An 18,466-nucleotide genomic window follows, 5' to 3' on the forward strand; every position below is an offset into this window, starting at 1 on the left:
ACTTTCACCACATCGACAGCATGACATCAGTGTTCAACACCGATACTTCACTGCCGAGATTACTTTCGACGGGCTTCATCGCTGAAAGTCACTCCTAGTCATCGTGGTTGTTGATATGGAGCATCCGTGCTGAGTACCAGGATTTGTGAACTCCGTTTCGAGACCTGTGGTTTACTTGGATATGTAATAACACCTTAGCAACTTCTCAGTAGATATCACTGTTCATTGGTTTTCCCGTTTACTGCCTTTAGTTTTCATTTTGGACCCTGATTTTTTCTCTGTCTCCTGCATTTTTGTAAATCATTTTTAACAACTGGAGTGAATTCCTAAGTATTCTAGCTTTCCTTCTTCAGTTGAGTGAATGTTTGCTTATTTCGTTGACCTGAATTTGCTATACGGTAAAGAATCATCCTACTTTTACACGTTGAGTGGAAATTTCGGGTAATTGGCAGCGTCAGGTTTTCGCCTCCGCTGTCTAATCAATATTGCATGTTTCTTTGTACCAGTGTCTTTATTTCTGTAACCCTTTTTCTCCCACATTGCCTTTATCTCGTACAGTAGACATTTTTACATGCACTGACCCTACACACCCGCAGTTACCCGCCGGCCATTCACCGGTTCCGTTCGATTGAATTTATGGTATGCGTGCACTCAGTAGTCCCAGTTCTATCCGTCGCATAGGGTTACCGTATTGGAAACGTGAGGCACGCTTTCGGGGCGAATGTGGGCGAACAACTTCCCCTGCTAGTAGTACTTTACGTAGCCGGGAGAAGGGCCCGGCCAACGTCGCAACCTATTACCCAAAGGGGTCTAAACAAATCATGTCGGTGTTTTCCCGGGAGGCTCACAACCGAAGGAAAGCTAGGAAATGATAGCGATCAAATTATACTACTGCCACATTCTCACGGACGTGATCGCTGTTCATTTAACCACTGTCAGCTGCAATTCGGGACCCGCATATATTGGGTAAGAAAGCGCTGAGATATCTAGTGTGAGGCATTTTGCGTAGTGCCGGTCACCCACGACTTTGATAGCAGTGCAATTCCGGTGTTTTCTACTGTTTGCCTCACCCCTTGCAACATCTTGCCCACCAATAGCAACGGATACGGAGCTGGTGTACTGCTGTGCCTAATTCAACACAAAGTTACCCATTTTAGCCTACATACTGTCTAGGACCTGTTTAAATGCGTCTGTCTTGCGATACTGGTGGCTCAGCCAACGGGACAGTCATGTTCGTTGCGATGTCAGTCCGTACATTCGATGCATGAACACAACTGATTGTCCTAATTGTCATAAGGCATCTTACAGAGTAGCGTCTTTCGTTAGCAACCTCTAGTAGGGCGATCGAAAGTAGAGTCCGATGTTCGGAGAGCGTTTAACGCTACATTTTTGAGAATGTCAGGTGAATTTTCTTGAGAAAGAAACATCACTAACTCTACCTTGCTTCCAACGCGAAAAGCAGTGCTTCTGACTTCAAACTATTTAGTTTCTAATAATGTTTCATAAACATATGGTGAATTATCGTACTTACGTCATGGCTTTGGGGCAGGAAAATGAGAGAATTGCGTCGTCCTCTCTGTGCTCGGAATCATACATTATTTCTCGATTGCATCTAATAAACTTAGGTGTTTCTTACCATTGTGATTAATATGCTTACACCGGATGTCTGTTTTCACGAGGCGTCATGTAACCCGTTGAATACACCACATCATATGTCCAGATAAAAAAAACTAGGTACGTCATCGTCATCATCATCATCAGTTGTAAAAACCGCATGCTTGCCGTACAGTGGTTCCAGCTGCCTTAGTTTTACTCGCCGACGATTTTGGAAGCCACATTGGAGGTAGTTGGGAGATGTGTAACGGGCACAATAGTGATCTTGACTTGACCTGCTACTAAGTCAGACTAATATGATTCTTGTATTAAACCAGCTCTTTCCTGTCGACCAGCAACTAATATGGGCTATCGTAGCAGTCGTATAATCTTATTGCGATCGTTTTTCAGTTTTCCACCTCTCCTGGAAGGCGTGCGGATCAAGAATTGTAAAAGCAAAGTTGTTTTCACAAGATTCGGTTGGTCCGATTTGGTTGCGGAACGTAGCAAATATCCAAGCCGGCTATTTTTTAATTCAAATTCTGACAATGAATTGTTTTCCTACTGCTCACCTAATGAACAATTTTAGGTCTGCCGTCCTTCTGTTGGTACTACTGAAGGTTCGGGCAATGTAGTGCACGAAGTGTACCCTTATTTGTTTTCACTCCCAATTAACCTCCTACACGATATATCCAGCCGCTACTTCACCGTGCTATTTTGTTTCAGTCAACTGCTCAGTCTGGGAAGGTGATAAGATGTCCAAATTTAACCTGAACATGTTGGAAATTGGTTGCAGTGTGATTAGGGTAAGTTAACCCAGTTTTTCAATGATTTCTGTTCTGTCACTTGTTTCATCAATAAGCCTTTTGTTTTCTTCATATTTGTTCCTGTCTCGAATGACCTTCACTCACCCTCATGACTTGGCTCAGGGTCTTTCAGAGCCCCTCCGAAGAACAATGTCACCTACAGTAGCACACTAGTTTCTTGTGTAGGCAAACTTAACAAATCAAATGAACTTTTTCGCTAATTTTGGGCTAAAATGTTTTCGAAAACACTTCCTAAGGATCCCAGTTCAATTTTAACTCTCGGTCATCATATTCCCAACGTTCCCCTGTTTTCATGTGTATTAATCGGTCGGAAACAAGGAACATGGTTTACGAAACACAGCCTCTGGGAATGCGAAGTGTTAGTCTAACCACCCTCAGTCGTAACCGATACGGTCCGTAAATATATTGATGTTTATTTTCCAAAAGACATTCGTCTTGGTTGTAATACATTTCAGATATTGGACCTCTGATGTTGAGATGGCTGAGTGTCTAAGGCGCGAACTGATTATCCGAAGAGTTCAATGTTCAAGCCTGACCCCGACATCTTGTCAACTTCTGTCTAAACTTGTCGTTACTTCACAATCCATGTTGCAATCATCTGATGAACTGTGAACTCAAGTATAGGTATCTTAGTACCGAGCAGCCTACCTCCCGAATTCGAATACTTCAACAATGCTGAGGTCTTAAAGAATAGTGTGTTTTTATCACACTTCAGCTGGTGTATTCATTACCTTGGCTGTTGTGTGTGCTGTCAGTTGTGCTTTGTCTCCAGACTGGTGTATTTGGGTTTAACAGGCGGTGGACCCTTTATTTATCTGGAAACTGCTTTCAATGGTTTATTGTCGTAGAGATCCTTATTGCAATGACGATCCCTGTCAACACCAGCGCACTTCATCGTCATCGCAATTGCAGAAAAGCATTACTATGAAATGAAAGATACCCAGCGCTATCGATCCAAGTGTTTCCAATACCCTTACACCACCAAGCAATTATTTAGACAATGGCACAGAGGCCGAAAATAAGGATTTAATTACATCGTTTCTCAGCCGTGGTTTCCAGCCAGGCACCAGCGTATTCACCTGACTCACCTTGCAACGAAAGACTGGATAACTTAAGGTTTTATGCCAAACATAGCACTCTAGATGCAGTATTGTGTATTTTTTGCCGCTATGGTGGTATCACGGTAGTTGAGTCCAGTAGACTTTCCGTAGCCAGGTACTACGCAACTCGACTGGATCATCCAGTGGTGAGATTAAACTGAAAAGCAAAAGGACGAATAGAAAATGGACCCAAGCAACCTGAAACTGTCGGGCAACAAACGGAACAAATTTCTCCATGAAATACGAAGTTCTCTTACTGACTGGCAGCCTTTGACACCACTTTCAGCTTCTGATGCGACCACCACCACTGATATAGTTTGCCAGTTCAACTGTACGGTAGATGTGCTTCTTCCCAGTCTTCCAGTGTAGGCTTCCGTCTGTCTTGAGATATGATTATTCCGGTTTGTGGTGACCTACTGGTAGCTTGTCAAGATCCGGCAGTTCAATAGTAATTTCACTAGTACAACCGAAGTACAACAGATTCAAGAGGGTGACATCTACAAAAGAAAGCTCAATCTTTTCCCACAGTCCTGTAAACGATTTTCCCTGTGTGTCATTAGTGATGGCTTCATCGTAATTTATAATGACCTATTCACCAATCTGTTAACATTTTCGCATTCTGTTTTTCCGCCGCAGGCCGTCGAACGACAGGGGATTTCATCTGACTACATTGTTTTGGCTTGCTTATCTGCTGCAATCCTTCCGCTTCTGTCGGTAACATTTCATTGGAACCATTCGCAATCGCCCATTAACGGACAAAACTCCACACTTGAGGCATTGTCAATTGTTGAGGAAACCCAAACAACGTTGTCCGCCTCGCTGTCTGCCGACTCCCAGTTACCGACAATCCTTAGTGACAGCTTATTGGGAATGCACCTACGGGTTTTGTTCTGCGTGGCTAGTCGAATATTAACTTTTCTAACGATGCCGGTACGTTGGTCAATGGACCTCGTGGGCCTAACTGATGGACCGGTTGCTCTTTTGTCAGCGCTGTGGCACGTTATCAGTGGTCGGTGGATCCTTTGTCTGTTACAAACGCCTGATATCCAGTAAGTCAAATGTCCAGTGGGATTTCTTATGCTATTGTGTTTTTTCAGTCCATGTGTTTTGTATTGATAAATGCGTCGGTTTGACATTAATTTGAAGCCAAATCATCTTTTGACTGCAACAGCAACACGGTTTTGGTGTACCGCTGCGGTACAAGCATCCAATTGCACATGCTCTTACTATTCCTCACGTGACAAATCCTTGACAACCGTCGCATAGGTCGGAAGTGGGAACGGCTTGTCTTGTTTTTACTTTCAGTTCACCCTTCGTTCGATTTATTTTTCCAGAGGTCGTTTGGTGGTGCTTCTTGGAGTAATTCTACGGTTCAATCTTTATGCTGTCATCTTCTTCGTTCTGTGTATTGCTGAACGAACCTTTCAGCAGGTAAGCTACCATACGTGTTCTTCACATGCATCAAGGAAGTTTTCGTGCCTGAGATAGAAAAGTGAATATTGCTCTTTCACGTTGATTCCCTAGAAGTTCAGCTTTAATTTGTACCATCAATCCGTGATATGATCGAGTGTGCTTCCTGATATTAATCTTTCCGGTCTCCGATATCCTCTCGTCTGCTGCAAAGTCCCCGAGTTCTAGCTGGAATAGTCCTAGTGGAATAGCTTGGAACGAATGATTGGGAGTGAGTGGTGTCACATCAGGTACATTTAGACAGACTCGTGTGTTCTTCGTTCCCTAGTTGGCTACCACCGTACGAGACCTATCTATGCTGAATGTTCTGATATTTCATTCCACAACCGCGTTGTATAGGCCATTGTCTGTTAACTGTTCACACGCCGTGCATCCTTCATGACAGAAACCTCTTCTTGGTTGATATGCAGGTGCCAGCTGATTTGTTCGTTGAGCTGTGGAGTTGGTTAGCAAACGTTTGACCACCATGTGAGTTGACTTCGTCAGTCGCTACTACTCCTTTCGTCCATATAGCTTCTAAACTGGAGCGTAAGTAGTGAAATACACTCATTTGCAAACAAATTTGGTTTTGCGAGAGACTCACCTGGAACCCAGCTGAACCTCTCGCTTCTGATGTTTCTAGGCAACTGAATGTGTTGCGCCAGGCCGCCTCATGTTTCAGTCGCTACGATATTCGATATATGGCGGTACATGTGTATTCATAATACGCTACTCACAAGGTTGCTGAAAATTCTTCGACAGCCCATGACCGGTTTCGCCCTTTTTGGGGCTCATTAGGTAGGCGCAGTCCCCGAGTTTTCCGTCAACCTTATGTTCTACTTGAAACCAAATTGCACAAAATTAGCGAAATACATTCATTTGCAAATAAATTTGGTTTTGCGAGAGACTCACCTGGAAACCAGCTGAATCTCTTGTTCATGATGTTTCCAGGAAGGGCGAAAACGGTCGCGGGCTGTCGAAGAATTCTCAGCAACGTTATGGGTGGAGCGTACGTAGTTGATTTAGAATTAGCTGATTTGATTGATCCTTTGGGGTCTGATTATCTTGCATTTGCGAAGAATGCACCAATGGTACTGCAATTTTCAGGATTCATCTCGGAGGTCGCAATGCGGAAGCTCGGATGATCTGATGTTCAAGGCATAAATCCAAAGCTGTGAACCGTTAACTTATACCTCTATTATCAGCAAATTCAGCTGCGTTGGTCATTACTGTCTCCCTGAATGGGGATTCTGAGACGAGACATATACATTGTTGGGAACATTGTCAGACATGACCCAGTCGCGCCCTCAAAGGTGCTTATGCATCCAAGCTATTACCTTCAATGCATAGCGCCCTTCCCAATCTCCTCACTTAAAAGTCCACTGACAGTTCTGTATTCACAAATCAATTATATCAGCTCCCACTTCCAATGCGCAGCTACCTACTCCACCTCCTCAAGTCATCGACCAACGAAACCGTGGCATCTATAACGATCGTACAACGAGTATGCGATTCTTACAGCTGATAATGATGATGATGAACATATACCGCACCTTCGTCAGCACCAAATAGAGCGTACATCGGGAACACTAGTGAGCGATGTTCTCGGTGACGTTAAATTTGCAGTGTAAGAATTGGAAGACGGAAACCGATACTCCTCAACTTGCCATAAGATTTTCAACTGCGCAACTTCAAACCTATTTTCCCTGGAAAACATCTCAAGAATCAAATGTCCAGATAGCATAGTAACCATCCGAGCTACTATAAACGGAGCTGCATGCCGATTGAAAGAATTCAACACCACGGAATCCAAAGTTAAGGAAGGAAGAAAGCCTTTGAAAGCTGTAATTATCTAAAGTACTCCATCTGGGGGCCTCTGAAGAAACGCAACTCAGTCTACTCAACACTGCGAACAGAAGTCGAACAGATTTCACTCATGCACCATACAAGAGTTTTCCTACAGTGGAACATGGGAATAGCATGGAAATCTACGAACGCACTTCGGAAGGTATTTTCAAAGCCAAAAGGAAAACTGGAAACAAAAAAGAAGACAACCATTGTGCACGAAATCCAATACGAGTGGTGGTGAACACTACATTGGAGAAACGGGCCGCGCCAACATGGACTTGCTCCGTCGGAATGCTCATTTCACACTTGTCTTCCTAAGGAGGAGGATCAGGAAGGGCTTAAACTCAGTTGGGCAGATTTCCACATACTGGCTCAGTTGAGAGCAAAAACGAATGTGAATTTATGTGGACGTGATATTCAAAGGATAAGGCCAGCATTACGATCTATCTACCAACTTCTCAAGAACAGAGGAATCCGGAATACTCAGACTCAAAATCCTTCAGGAAGCCACAGAATATACTATCAGAAGCCACTACGATGGGGTAGAAACAGCCAGCATGCACAGCTACGCGAAGGTCAACGAAATATAACAGAACACCCAACGGGGAAACAAATGCAAATTTCGCCAAACACAAGGGTACCTTATGAACTGTTCTAAACACAAAATTAGGGTACAACGCTACGGAAACCGCAAGTTGTCCAATCAAATCACCTACTCATCAACCACTCACATTACTGATATTACTCCTTAGAAGCTTTATAAATTGCAGCAGAACTGGGAGAGTTACTTGTACAACTTATGTCCCTTATCATGCCGGCCAAATGTTCATTTGCCCGTTACAAAACCAGCTGCCACCTGATTGACATCCAATAAGCTTATCCGAGCTACAAGCGTAACGGCAGATTCTACTGGTGGGGCATGCAACTTCGCTTCGCTTGTAACAGAAGGTTGGGGTTATTACAAAATTTGTCGAACTGCTTTGCAGCATTCCTTTACAATTGCGTGACAGTCAGTTAATATCCTGGAAAGTTCAGGAAGGCGCGTGCCACAAGAAAACGGATGTTCAGTTTTTAAAAAAGGTGCATATGGGAGGTTTACTTTCCTGTCCACTAGTTAGTAACTAGTTGGTGTTTCCCTGTAAACGACTCCGCGGTGAATGGCTTTCCTCCTTTCACCAGTATTGGGGCGTATAATCAGCTTTTACACTTCACTGTTGCACGACTGTAAAGGCCTATTACAGTATGAAAATATCATTGACACGGTGTGGTTAAAGTTAAGGAATACTATGGTTTCCAGATGTGCTTACGATTTTCAGGTTAACACTTGGATGATAGTAGGACACTGGCATTCTGGAACAAATTACGACGGACGAATCTACTGCCATGTTGTAGCAATCAGTAGGGTATCAGTAAGACAACGATTATTATGAAACACTAGTTAACGACTCAATGCGCCTACAGATGCCTTCTGAATGCACTTGCTCGGTTCGCGTAAGTGAATTGCACTTACCTTTGCGGTGACCAGACATTGATATTGAACTGATCTTTGTGGGCTGATGGGCGTATGGTACAGTATTTGAAATGGGCTGTTCGAGTTAATCACATCACTTGCACCATCCAAGGGGGGCGACCCCAGTTATCGGACTCTTTTGTGAATGTATCAATGCCTCATACGATGGAACCTATTTCGAGCAGACAGTCCACAGAAGTTAGTCAACTGGCTCATCCGTACTCTGAATACATTGTAACAGCAATATCTCAGTCGAGCAGACTTCTTACTATCTCAAAGCTTGGGCAGACACCTGTAGGCTAACGTTGGAAACTGTAGCAACCAAAATCGTTCGAGAATTGATATCTGCTAAGGTTGTTTGTAAGCTATTATCATTACCTGAAACAGGCACCTATAACTGCACTCAGAACGATAGTATGTGCATTCTTCGGGGGTACTTGGAGTTTTTGACGTGGAGGCCATGATATCTCTAGGGTCCAGTATGTGTGGGGCTAGAAGTGATTGCTCGTCTTTGTTGACCAGCCCATATTGACAGATCATCTGATCAGTTGTCCTGTAGTGTTGCGGACGGCTTTTGGCAGCAACTCGTTCGTTTACTGATTTGTTTCAGTTGCGTCAGCTTCACCCGTTTAGTTATATAGTACCTATACCAAGTGATGAATTGCCTTGTCTCTTTCTGTTTGTTGAAACGAGTTTCGATTGAGTGGGTCCTCTTATGAACTGGAGATGATTTATGAAGAAGATAATGCTGATGGTCATCATCATCGTCGTCGACAGCATGGTGATCGTACGTGTGACCTGCAACGTTGGAGCATCCGAAACCTATTCCACCAACGTGTGAAAGCTCCCCACTAGTTGACTTGTCGCGCAGTCACCCATACTGTTTAATCGTTCACTTATTCCTAACCAATGACGCGTTTCCGCTAATAGATTTGTTGCCTTTGTTCTCCGCACTCACCACCCCTGGCTGGACCCCGTTCACATCATCCGTTGCCAATTGCTGGGGGTCGGGGGTACTTGTGAATCCGCTAGCAGTGGTTCTTTCAATTGTGCCATCATTATCCCTATACTAGCTACCGCATTTTTACTAGCGTTTGTTAGATTCAGAAGTTATCCAGCACCAATATCGTCATTGTTTCATCTTTTTTGTCTTTATTTCACCCTTAGCGTCTTTTGTACGCCAAATACTTTTTCTCCCTGACATCGGCTCGCCGCGCGCGCAAGTACCGTGTACCGCAGTTTCGTTTGAACAAACTCAGTCATGTCAAATGTTGGCTGACACTTCGATCCTACTTGAAAAAACGTGGTCCCCAACGTTCCGTGGAGATGATCATTGCTGCAGCGTTCTACATCGTGTTTGTCTTTGGCTTGGCATTGTGTTCCCAGGTAAGTATGTATACGATCCAAAATGATTTTCGTCGTGACCGAAATCCGGTTCCTTTTTACTTGATTGTTCAGGTCAAGTTAGTTTTTGTTTTAGTTCTTTCATCTTGCAGGCGTCAGGCTGTAGCATGCTCATTTTCTTTTCCCATCTTGCTAATGACTTTGTCTCTTTGGGTGAGGCCTCCTTCTTTGAAAAATTCTATTGCTTTGCACCAGAAATCCGGTTTTTTTGCTGCATCCCCTCGAGGAGTTTGCTAGACATTTTCCGCTGAGCTGTTGCGTTCTACTATACGTGTCCTATTAGAAGCATCACGTGATTCACGCATATATATATTTGAGACTTTCCATCTCATCCTTGCACTTTCAGCTTTTGTCGAAAAAAGAGGAGGGTGTTTTTTCACATCTGGCCAACTGGGACATACTCGGACTGACTCTGGCTATTATGCTCTTTCTACATCGTTTCATCATCTTGGGGACGAAGATTACCAAAAAATATCGCAATTTCTCCGTGCTAATCACCGAACAGGTATGTTGGTTATTTGCATAGACATTATGTTCTTGAAAGTTGTTAACCTATTATGTATTGTCCACAATATCTGATTTATTCGTTTGGTTGCCGTGAGGTTTACCAGCTGTCCTCAGAAAAACCGGTTGATCAGACAGTAGTTTCCTTCTTTGTACTCCGCTTTTCGTCAATTGTTACGTCTTATCGAATTACCCTGGTTTTGTACATCATATAAAGTTACATGAAGATGAAGAAGACAGTTAAATAAGAAACGGAAACAAATTATGCCATCATCCATCATTAATTTCTTCCGGCCTTCTTCCATCTGTTCTTTTGTCAGTCATGCTTACCTAATTACACACTTGTTGGATATTTCGCAGGGTAGTTGTTATGGTTGGCAAACTCCACTCACTACTTTTGAAGAAATGCGATTACGAGTGCTCTTATCCCCTACCATTCTGTAACATTTACTCTTTCATTATTCTCTCAGATCAATTTGTATTTGAACATGGAAAAGAAGCCGCACAAAAAAGATGAACTCACATCTACTTTTCAAGTATTGCGCCTAGTTGAAAGCCTTCTCAAAGAGGTGGATGGTCCTTTCCGAGTGTGTGGCTGGACGGTGAATCCGCTTGTATACAACATTTTCAAACTAGTCCTTCTTTCCTGTTTCTCCTCATTGTTATCGGAGACGTTGGGATTCAAGCTGAAGTTGTACAAACTCAAGCTCAATGCAGCAAATTGGTAGTTGTCTATGTACCGGCTTGCTTTGTACATTCCATCCCGGTTGACTATCTCGCCTGGAAGGTCGTCGCGGGCAACAAACAGACGTGGAAATGAATGGTTTTCTCTGATGTTTTTGACATCTACATGAACTAGCATTTCGTATGCATACATTTGCTCGTAACGCCCCCATTGGTTGCATGTGATATCGTCCTTGCTACCGCGCTCCACTTCAGTAGGCCTTCTCCAGTTGAACCATGGCCATGAACTCATCACCGTTGATAGCACTATTCTTTGGCTACACTCTGCCACATATGTTGTATTCGTTCTGTTGGTCAGTACCGATGTTTCGAACCACTTATGTCTCGTATGTACATTTTTATTTTTCCATCTGTCTGCTCACAGAGTGATACTTGTTTACATTAGAAATCCAAACCCGACATATTGGCTTTTTAGTCCATCATCCATGTTTTCTCTGTTCTTTTTGGTTGCCTCTACTTGACTCTTCTCTTCTTGAGTTCCAGTCAGCCCCTCAAAGCTTCTGTGTACGTGTGATCACGTAGAATTTGCTTCAGATATTGAGCGTAGTTTTGTTACCTCAGCAGTTTACTATTCGCTTGATAGCTTGGACACCGCTGTGCCGGCTAGTTCCCGTCAAAAACCACTATTGACACCAGGATACAGGTGAGAAGCAATACGGCATATCGAAAATTGCGTTTCTTCAACGAAAAAGCATGGTACAGCTACGTTTTCCTAGTCCGTGATTTCAACGTCTACTGGTTGTCGATGTATCGTCGTCCTACTCTTAAAAAATTCACTTGGACGTCGATTAATTTATTCAGATAGCTAATAATGGCTGTAAGTCGGCTAGAAGCACTTTATCCGGATAATTCGTAAGCGGGTTGCTTCGGAAATATGTAAACACGGTAGGAATCCAGTGAACGAACTCAATCACACGCTTAACTTCATGAGAAATAGACTTTCAGTTAGCTATCTTACCGGAGGGTGGTCGTCTAAGCCATTCACTCAATCTTATATTTATATTCAAGTTTATACCATGCTTCCTCACCTTACAGCCTTCGAAACGAATTGAAATGAGGTTAATCGAGCGTGCCAAAACCGTACAAGCTGTTCGTAATATAGACCGTTATCACACCATGCCAGAGGTGCAACGCGACACCAGCGTTGAACAAAAGTGACTGTGTGCAAACCCATGCACGGTTATTCGGCACTGGCTCACACCTATATTCATTTCCAACTTCGAGGTCGCAGGTCATCCGCTGGGTTGGATCACAAGTGTCAAAATCCGGATAAACAATCGGGCTATTTCCGTTTTCGTGACAATCAGCTGATTAAACCGGCGTATTCTCGGGTACATCACATCCGGATTTTGCAACTCTAATTAGTGCATAAAGCCAAGCATAATTCTGCAAACTGTTTCGAAGTGAGAACCCTCGGGCTCCAATCTCATTGGTTCGCTATGTCAAAGGGCGACGTGGACTCTCGAACTGAAAACATGCCTCGCAAAATACGCGAGTGGTAATGACAATAAATTGTTTTGTATTCACTTTCCTGGGAAATTCAAAGATTTTTTAACGATAAAGTCAGTTCAATTGGCTGGGTTGACTACGGTTGTTTTTATACTAACATGCAAATGTCGTCATGGTATAAGTCTATACCAACATTTTAGAACCCCGGTGGCAGTTTAGGTGTGTTTGTGGATTGTCTTTTCGCTTAAACCCCAGTATCAGCGCCTTCGATTTGGCTTCCATTCCACTTTTTATAAGCTGGGTTTCGACAATAAACGTCTGCACAAATAGGGAGATATATGTAGAAACTTTCGGTGATTATGAGATTATTTATGCAAACGGACTGCAATTCACTGATCATCTGCCTACGAAAAATTTGAAACGTTTTCACTCATCACCTGAAATTATTTATAAACTAAAAGGTCACATGCAAATATTAGCAGTTCAAATGCGTTTACTGGTGGTTGATCAGATGGACGTTGGTTTCTTCACTGAGCTTGACACGTTTCTTACAAATGTTTGTCCCTAGTCTTGCTGTCTTCCTCGACTGGGGATGGAAAGTTTGAAAGCTCATTGCCAAGCTCGGCGAGCAGATCAACGGTCATCTGATTGACCACCACTGTTATCATCAAAGCACATCCGATTTACAAACCAATACAGTCAACAAGCGTTCGGCGTCATCTTCGTATTAAAGCTCTCATTCGTATAATTGTTTATGGCGGATATAATGCAATGTATTGGTAGGATACGTCTGAAAACATCCGACGGTTTGTTTGATCATCGCTTTTACTTTGGTGTGAAAGTTAGGTTTTGTAAGTACACAAGTAGACTACTACACAGTATGCGGTAGAGCATTAACTGAAGCGGTTGGTTCAATCACCTGAAAGTTCCAGTTGGCACACCTGGTCAAGTTTGGCCGTGAACGGAATTTCGCCGTCAGATTTTCAGAGCGAATAATAAATAAAGACTAACCATTAAGCTGTAACACCCTTTCGGTACCTAGCTGTCATGCCACCCGAAGGAAGCATGAGGGCTGGGATACTGTCAGGTCGACCAAGCCTAGACAGGGGAAGTCGAGAGGGAGAGGTCGGGTTCGAACCATGGACCTCCGGGTCAGTAAATTCGCGCTCTAACCACTAGACTATCTCACCACTTTCAGAGCGGCAAGTGACCATTTCTCTGGAACGGACTAAAGAGTGAATATATATATATATATATATAACGAAAGTGGGACATTTCAAAATGCTTCAACACTTTCTGGAGTACTCGCTGACCCCTTAGTTCCAGTGGACTGAGAACCGTTCGTTAGAAAGCAAAGCTGCTTGGAAGGCGCCTAATGTTCATTCATAACTTTGTGGTTCTCATGTAAGTCTGATGGGCTTTGGTAGCTATTATGTAGGCTGGATGCGACTGGTCCTGGGAAGCGATGGGGGATTCACCATGCGGATTCGACAGCATTAGTTTCCAATCCTCTGTGGGACAACTTCAAGCCACTGACCACTCGCGACAAGCACTAAAATGGTAGGTCATCAATTATCTGTGTTTCCGCCAAGACAGCTGCATTAGTGAGACAAAGCGTGCGTTCGAACACATGTTTACGAGCTTCTGGAAAGTGAAAGAGCGTAGCGTTTACGGTTTGACCCTAACCTGTTTATTCGACACAGGAAATAAGGTGAATGTGCCGACAGCTCCCAAGTTTATTCGGAATGACCAAGGCGGTTCGGTCGGCTATCTCATACATCGCTGTGTGCATGTACGAGCCTCAGACACTCGCTCATGTGACCCGGTGATTTCCTTTTCTTCACGGGGCTCTCAACCTCGGCTTTGAGCCCAGCAGCTAACTCCACTGTCGTCTTACCTCGAACACATGTGATCGTATGATTTCATCGGACAAATGCACATGAAGGTGCTTAAGGAAGAGCGAATCCCCATGCAACTGATCTGTAAGTGCAGCCAACTGAATTGCTCTACAAATTAGAACCATCTGGCGTAGTATTGGAGTTGATTTGACCCGCGGAGTTGGTGGTTCTTTGACCCTGATTTTATTTTTGTTGATATTTCCCAACATGTTACCAGTAAGTTACCGGTCTTTCGAGACACTGAGATTAGTAGAAGCGCTTCCCATCAGAACGCACCAGCCAACGCTACTTGCATAGAACACTCGCTAAATTGCCTCGGTTACCATGCTTCATGATACTATGAATCTTTTGTTGATCTTACTGAAACTTGACACACTTCTGTCACCGATGTATGTAACTCTGCTTGTTTTACGTGCTCGACCATGTTTTTTCAGCCTTGGTAAACATTGGGCTGATAATGCCACTGACCACTTTCATCCTGACTGAATTCCAAGTGAGTTCACGTGTGCTGGGGAACATTTCGAAGTACCCTATGCTAAAGACTCAGAGACTTGTGTGCTTCGTTCAGCAGTTTCTGTGAATTCTGTTGCGTGATGTACAAGCCAAGATTATGCATATATTCACTAAGCCATGTATCCGGTGCACAAAAGATCAGTTTGCATTGTGAAATAAATATCTCATATTGAATTATCCTAGTGGCTAATTCTGGTGCTGGGCACACTGTTCAATGGAAGTACCCGTTGCACAACCGAAAACGCGCTTTCTAACTGTCTCGTTACGGATTCGCCGAGAACAACCCACATGAGCTATGGTTCTGAGACAACGATTTTCGAACAACGATTGTCGACAACGATTGTCGAAGACGTCTCAGTTCCGCTGCTCGAATAGGCCAAGTGTCACAGCCATACAACAAAACAGCCCGTAATGTGGCTTGATATTCAGGGATGAACCACTCTGACGTCAAAGTTGTCTCAACTTGTCTAACGCAAACCGAGGCTTGCAGATTCGTGCACTGACCTCATCTGTCACACAGCAATCAGAACTGATACAACTTCCAACATACGTAAGATGCTCCACAAACTCCAGTACCTCTCCTGGGATAGTAAGTGGCGTGTTCTGTGACGGTATGTCCAGCAGCATGACCTCACACTTTGTTGGTGCAGAGTGTACACCAAAAGCAGTGAAGCATCGGTGTTGAACACTGATGTCATGCTGTCGATAATGATGATGATGATGATGATGATTATGCACACCAAAGGACGCGATGACTTTGTTCAGGTCATCCATAAACACACGCACCTTCTCCTCCTCTTCGAGGATAAGAATGAGGTCGTCTTCATATTCCAGATCGACAAGTTTCTTGCCACAAGCAATTTGAACACCCAGGTTCTGGAGGCCTTCCAGCGTTCGTTTCATGATTTCATCGATCACGAAGTTAAAAAGGAATGGAGGACCTGCCGTGACATGATCGACTTTTTCTGTAAACTCTCACAAGTCGGAAGTCCGGGAATACAAAGAGCTTATTATGTTCACGGTGTACCACAGTGGGTGCAAGCAAGTCAAATAGGGTCAGGTATTCTCACGACTGCCAAACACCATTCACTACATTTTCTGAAGAGGAGTTTTGAGCCCCTGACACCTATCGTTCTTTACAGTGCATACAGTATATAGTGTATACACTGTTATCGTTTGCTAAGTTTTTCGTGGTCAAAAGATCGTCGACTCATCATCATCACAGTCTCCAGTGTTGCTATATGAGCATGAAACAAGTGAAATTGGCAACGTAACACGCCGTGCGGCCCTGCTTGTCTAACTGCACTACTCAAGACTTAAACCATTCCCGTTTTCACAATGGTGGCTTTTTTTTACTTACACCAGTACAAGTACAAAGCCCAAAAATAGTTTTGTAATGCTGAGTTGTTTTGGAGCGGGATAACAAAAACATATTGCTGATAAAACTCGGATACTTTCAGTTCATCATCATCATCGACAGCATGACATCAGTGTTCAACACCGACGCTTCACTGCCGTACCTATGCCTATGCTGATGATCATTCTATATTTTTCCGCACTTATTAATAAATCCTCCTACACCAAGATAGACGGGTTTGTTCTGCGAGCTAATAGTGAGGGGCTTTCTCTCTTCAGGTGAACATGCATACATTCTGAACGCAGAAAAGTGAAATACTTTCTAAATTACCATAGGCCGAAATAATGATTAGAAAAAGATAACATAAAGGCTAACTTCACCGATTCGCATACCAATATGGATTTAACGAGACTCCATAGAACTCCTGATGAATGTCATGTTTGTATTGTTCAAAAGGGTGTGCCGCACAAAGCTCGCTTCATGTTACATCTGCTACGACATTCCTGATTCGGTAGTGTACATTCACTGCTGATAAACTTGCTCTGAGAATTGTTCGGAAATCACTACCGGTTTCGCCTTCCTGGCAGCTATTCATAAATTAGGTCGAATCCCCGCGTTTCCACCAACCGTGTGTTCTACATGAACTCAAACCACACGTGATTTCCGGACAGCATTCATTTGAACACCAAGCTGGTTTTAACGAGCCGTCTAAACGTTTTCATAACAAAATTTGAGCAGTTCTCTTCAAGGAGCTGTACAATAGTCTACCTTATCAAGTAGAGCACGAATTGGCTCTTGTGTGGTGTATTCATTTGAGCAATCTCACGAGCCAGATATTCAACTTGGATCACGGTGATCTGTCGCAAAAACTAAACTGGAAGAGAAATGAATGTGGTCGTCAAACTTTGTAAAATTTCGTTCCAGGTGCAATATGAGGTTGATGGAGACTTGAAAATTGTGCCTAATTGGTGAACTACATTGAGACCGAAAACAACCCTCAACCGTCATAGATCTTGGGAACCTTACGAGAAGTAAGCATCCTTCACGATAATATGAAGTTTATCGTATCAGCCCTGCAGATGTGTGCAGCTGAAAGGACGTTTTCTCTGAATAAGCACAAATTTTAGCATGAACTCGGGCATACTAGGTGGCCCTAATGTTTGAATGTCAATATGTTATAAAAAAAAAGATGCTGAATTCTGTTTCCATGCGATGAAAAGTGGACATTTTTTCTAATTCTTTTGGAATACCCTTACTCGCCTAATTTTCCAACCGTCATCCATGCATTTTGAATTCTGAGGTCAGTATGCAACATAATATCAAAATCATTACGCTGGAATCGGACTACGCAATGTAGAATCCCAATAGTCAAGGAACCACTCGTTTTCTAGGCACGATAAACTCTGTGTGATACTACGGCCGAGCGCTGCGATATGACTTGTCTCGAAGCAGCGGTTGCAGATTCATGAGTGCCCACTTGCTGTGCTTGCGCTACGAATTCGTGTCAACACCTACCAACCGTTGGCATAGAAGTCGACATGCACGAAGGACTATATTGCGTTCTCTCAGATTCCGAAAACAAATATTTATCTTGTGCGTCACGTATCGCAAATAGGAGGTCGGAAAATCGCTGTTTCTCCTAGAAGTGGTAAGTGCTTACATTCATTTTGAACATTCGAGAGAGGAAAAATGCAGTCGCCAGATAACCGACTATGAGGTAAGGCCTATGATTACAAACTAAATAAGCAAACTTGGGATACTCGTGAAACCAGAAAATTAACCAGTCTGGTGTAAACGCCATTGACCTTCAAGGCCACTTCAGGCCAGGTGATTTGATGTTTCTCCAGAAATTTAGTGGTCAACTTATTTTCCATTTTGACGGATTTCGAAGTTATCCGGTTACGAGGTTTTACTTCGGACTTTTAATTACGGATATGGCTTTCCACACTGATGAAATAAAATGGTGGCCAGCTCCAAGTTGACGCGATCTTTTACTCACCACTTTATGCAGTCACCACTACAAGGAGTAAACTGGAGAATGCAAGCGAATATACATTCATTTGCAAACTAATTTTGTTTTTTTCGAGAGACTCACCTGGAACCCAGCTGAATCTCTCCCTTATGATGTTCTCAGGGAATTCAATGTGCTGCACTAGGCCGCCTCATATTTCAGTCGCTACGATATTTGAAATATCACGATACATGTATATCTTTGTAATGTACTACTCATAAGGTTGCTAAAAATCCGTCGAGAGAATGCAGGCATCCAA

The 18,466-nt window shown here is 43.3% G+C and overlaps 1 protein-coding gene across 1 annotated transcript in view; it reads left to right on the forward strand.

Moving 5' to 3' along the window:
- Positions 1-11,492, forward strand: part of T265_01493 (hypothetical protein) — a gene marked incomplete at both ends in the record, with an annotated part of 60,500 nt that extends 49,008 nt beyond the window's left edge. The window contains 6 exons of the mRNA XM_009165534.1: positions 2,320-2,399; positions 4,157-4,569; positions 4,855-4,951; positions 9,495-9,713; positions 10,078-10,236; positions 10,706-11,492. Of these exons, the coding sequence (XP_009163798.1) occupies positions 2,320-2,399; positions 4,157-4,569; positions 4,855-4,951; positions 9,495-9,713; positions 10,078-10,236; positions 10,706-10,963 (1,226 nt within the window). The remainder of the gene's footprint in view (positions 1-2,319; positions 2,400-4,156; positions 4,570-4,854; positions 4,952-9,494; positions 9,714-10,077; positions 10,237-10,705) is intronic.
- Positions 11,493-18,466: the final 6,974 nt, after the last annotated feature.

The sequence above is a fragment of the Opisthorchis viverrini genome (assembly GCF_000715545.1).
Source record: "Opisthorchis viverrini unplaced genomic scaffold opera_v5_16, whole genome shotgun sequence".
NCBI classification, from domain to species: domain Eukaryota; kingdom Metazoa; phylum Platyhelminthes; class Trematoda; order Opisthorchiida; family Opisthorchiidae; genus Opisthorchis; species Opisthorchis viverrini.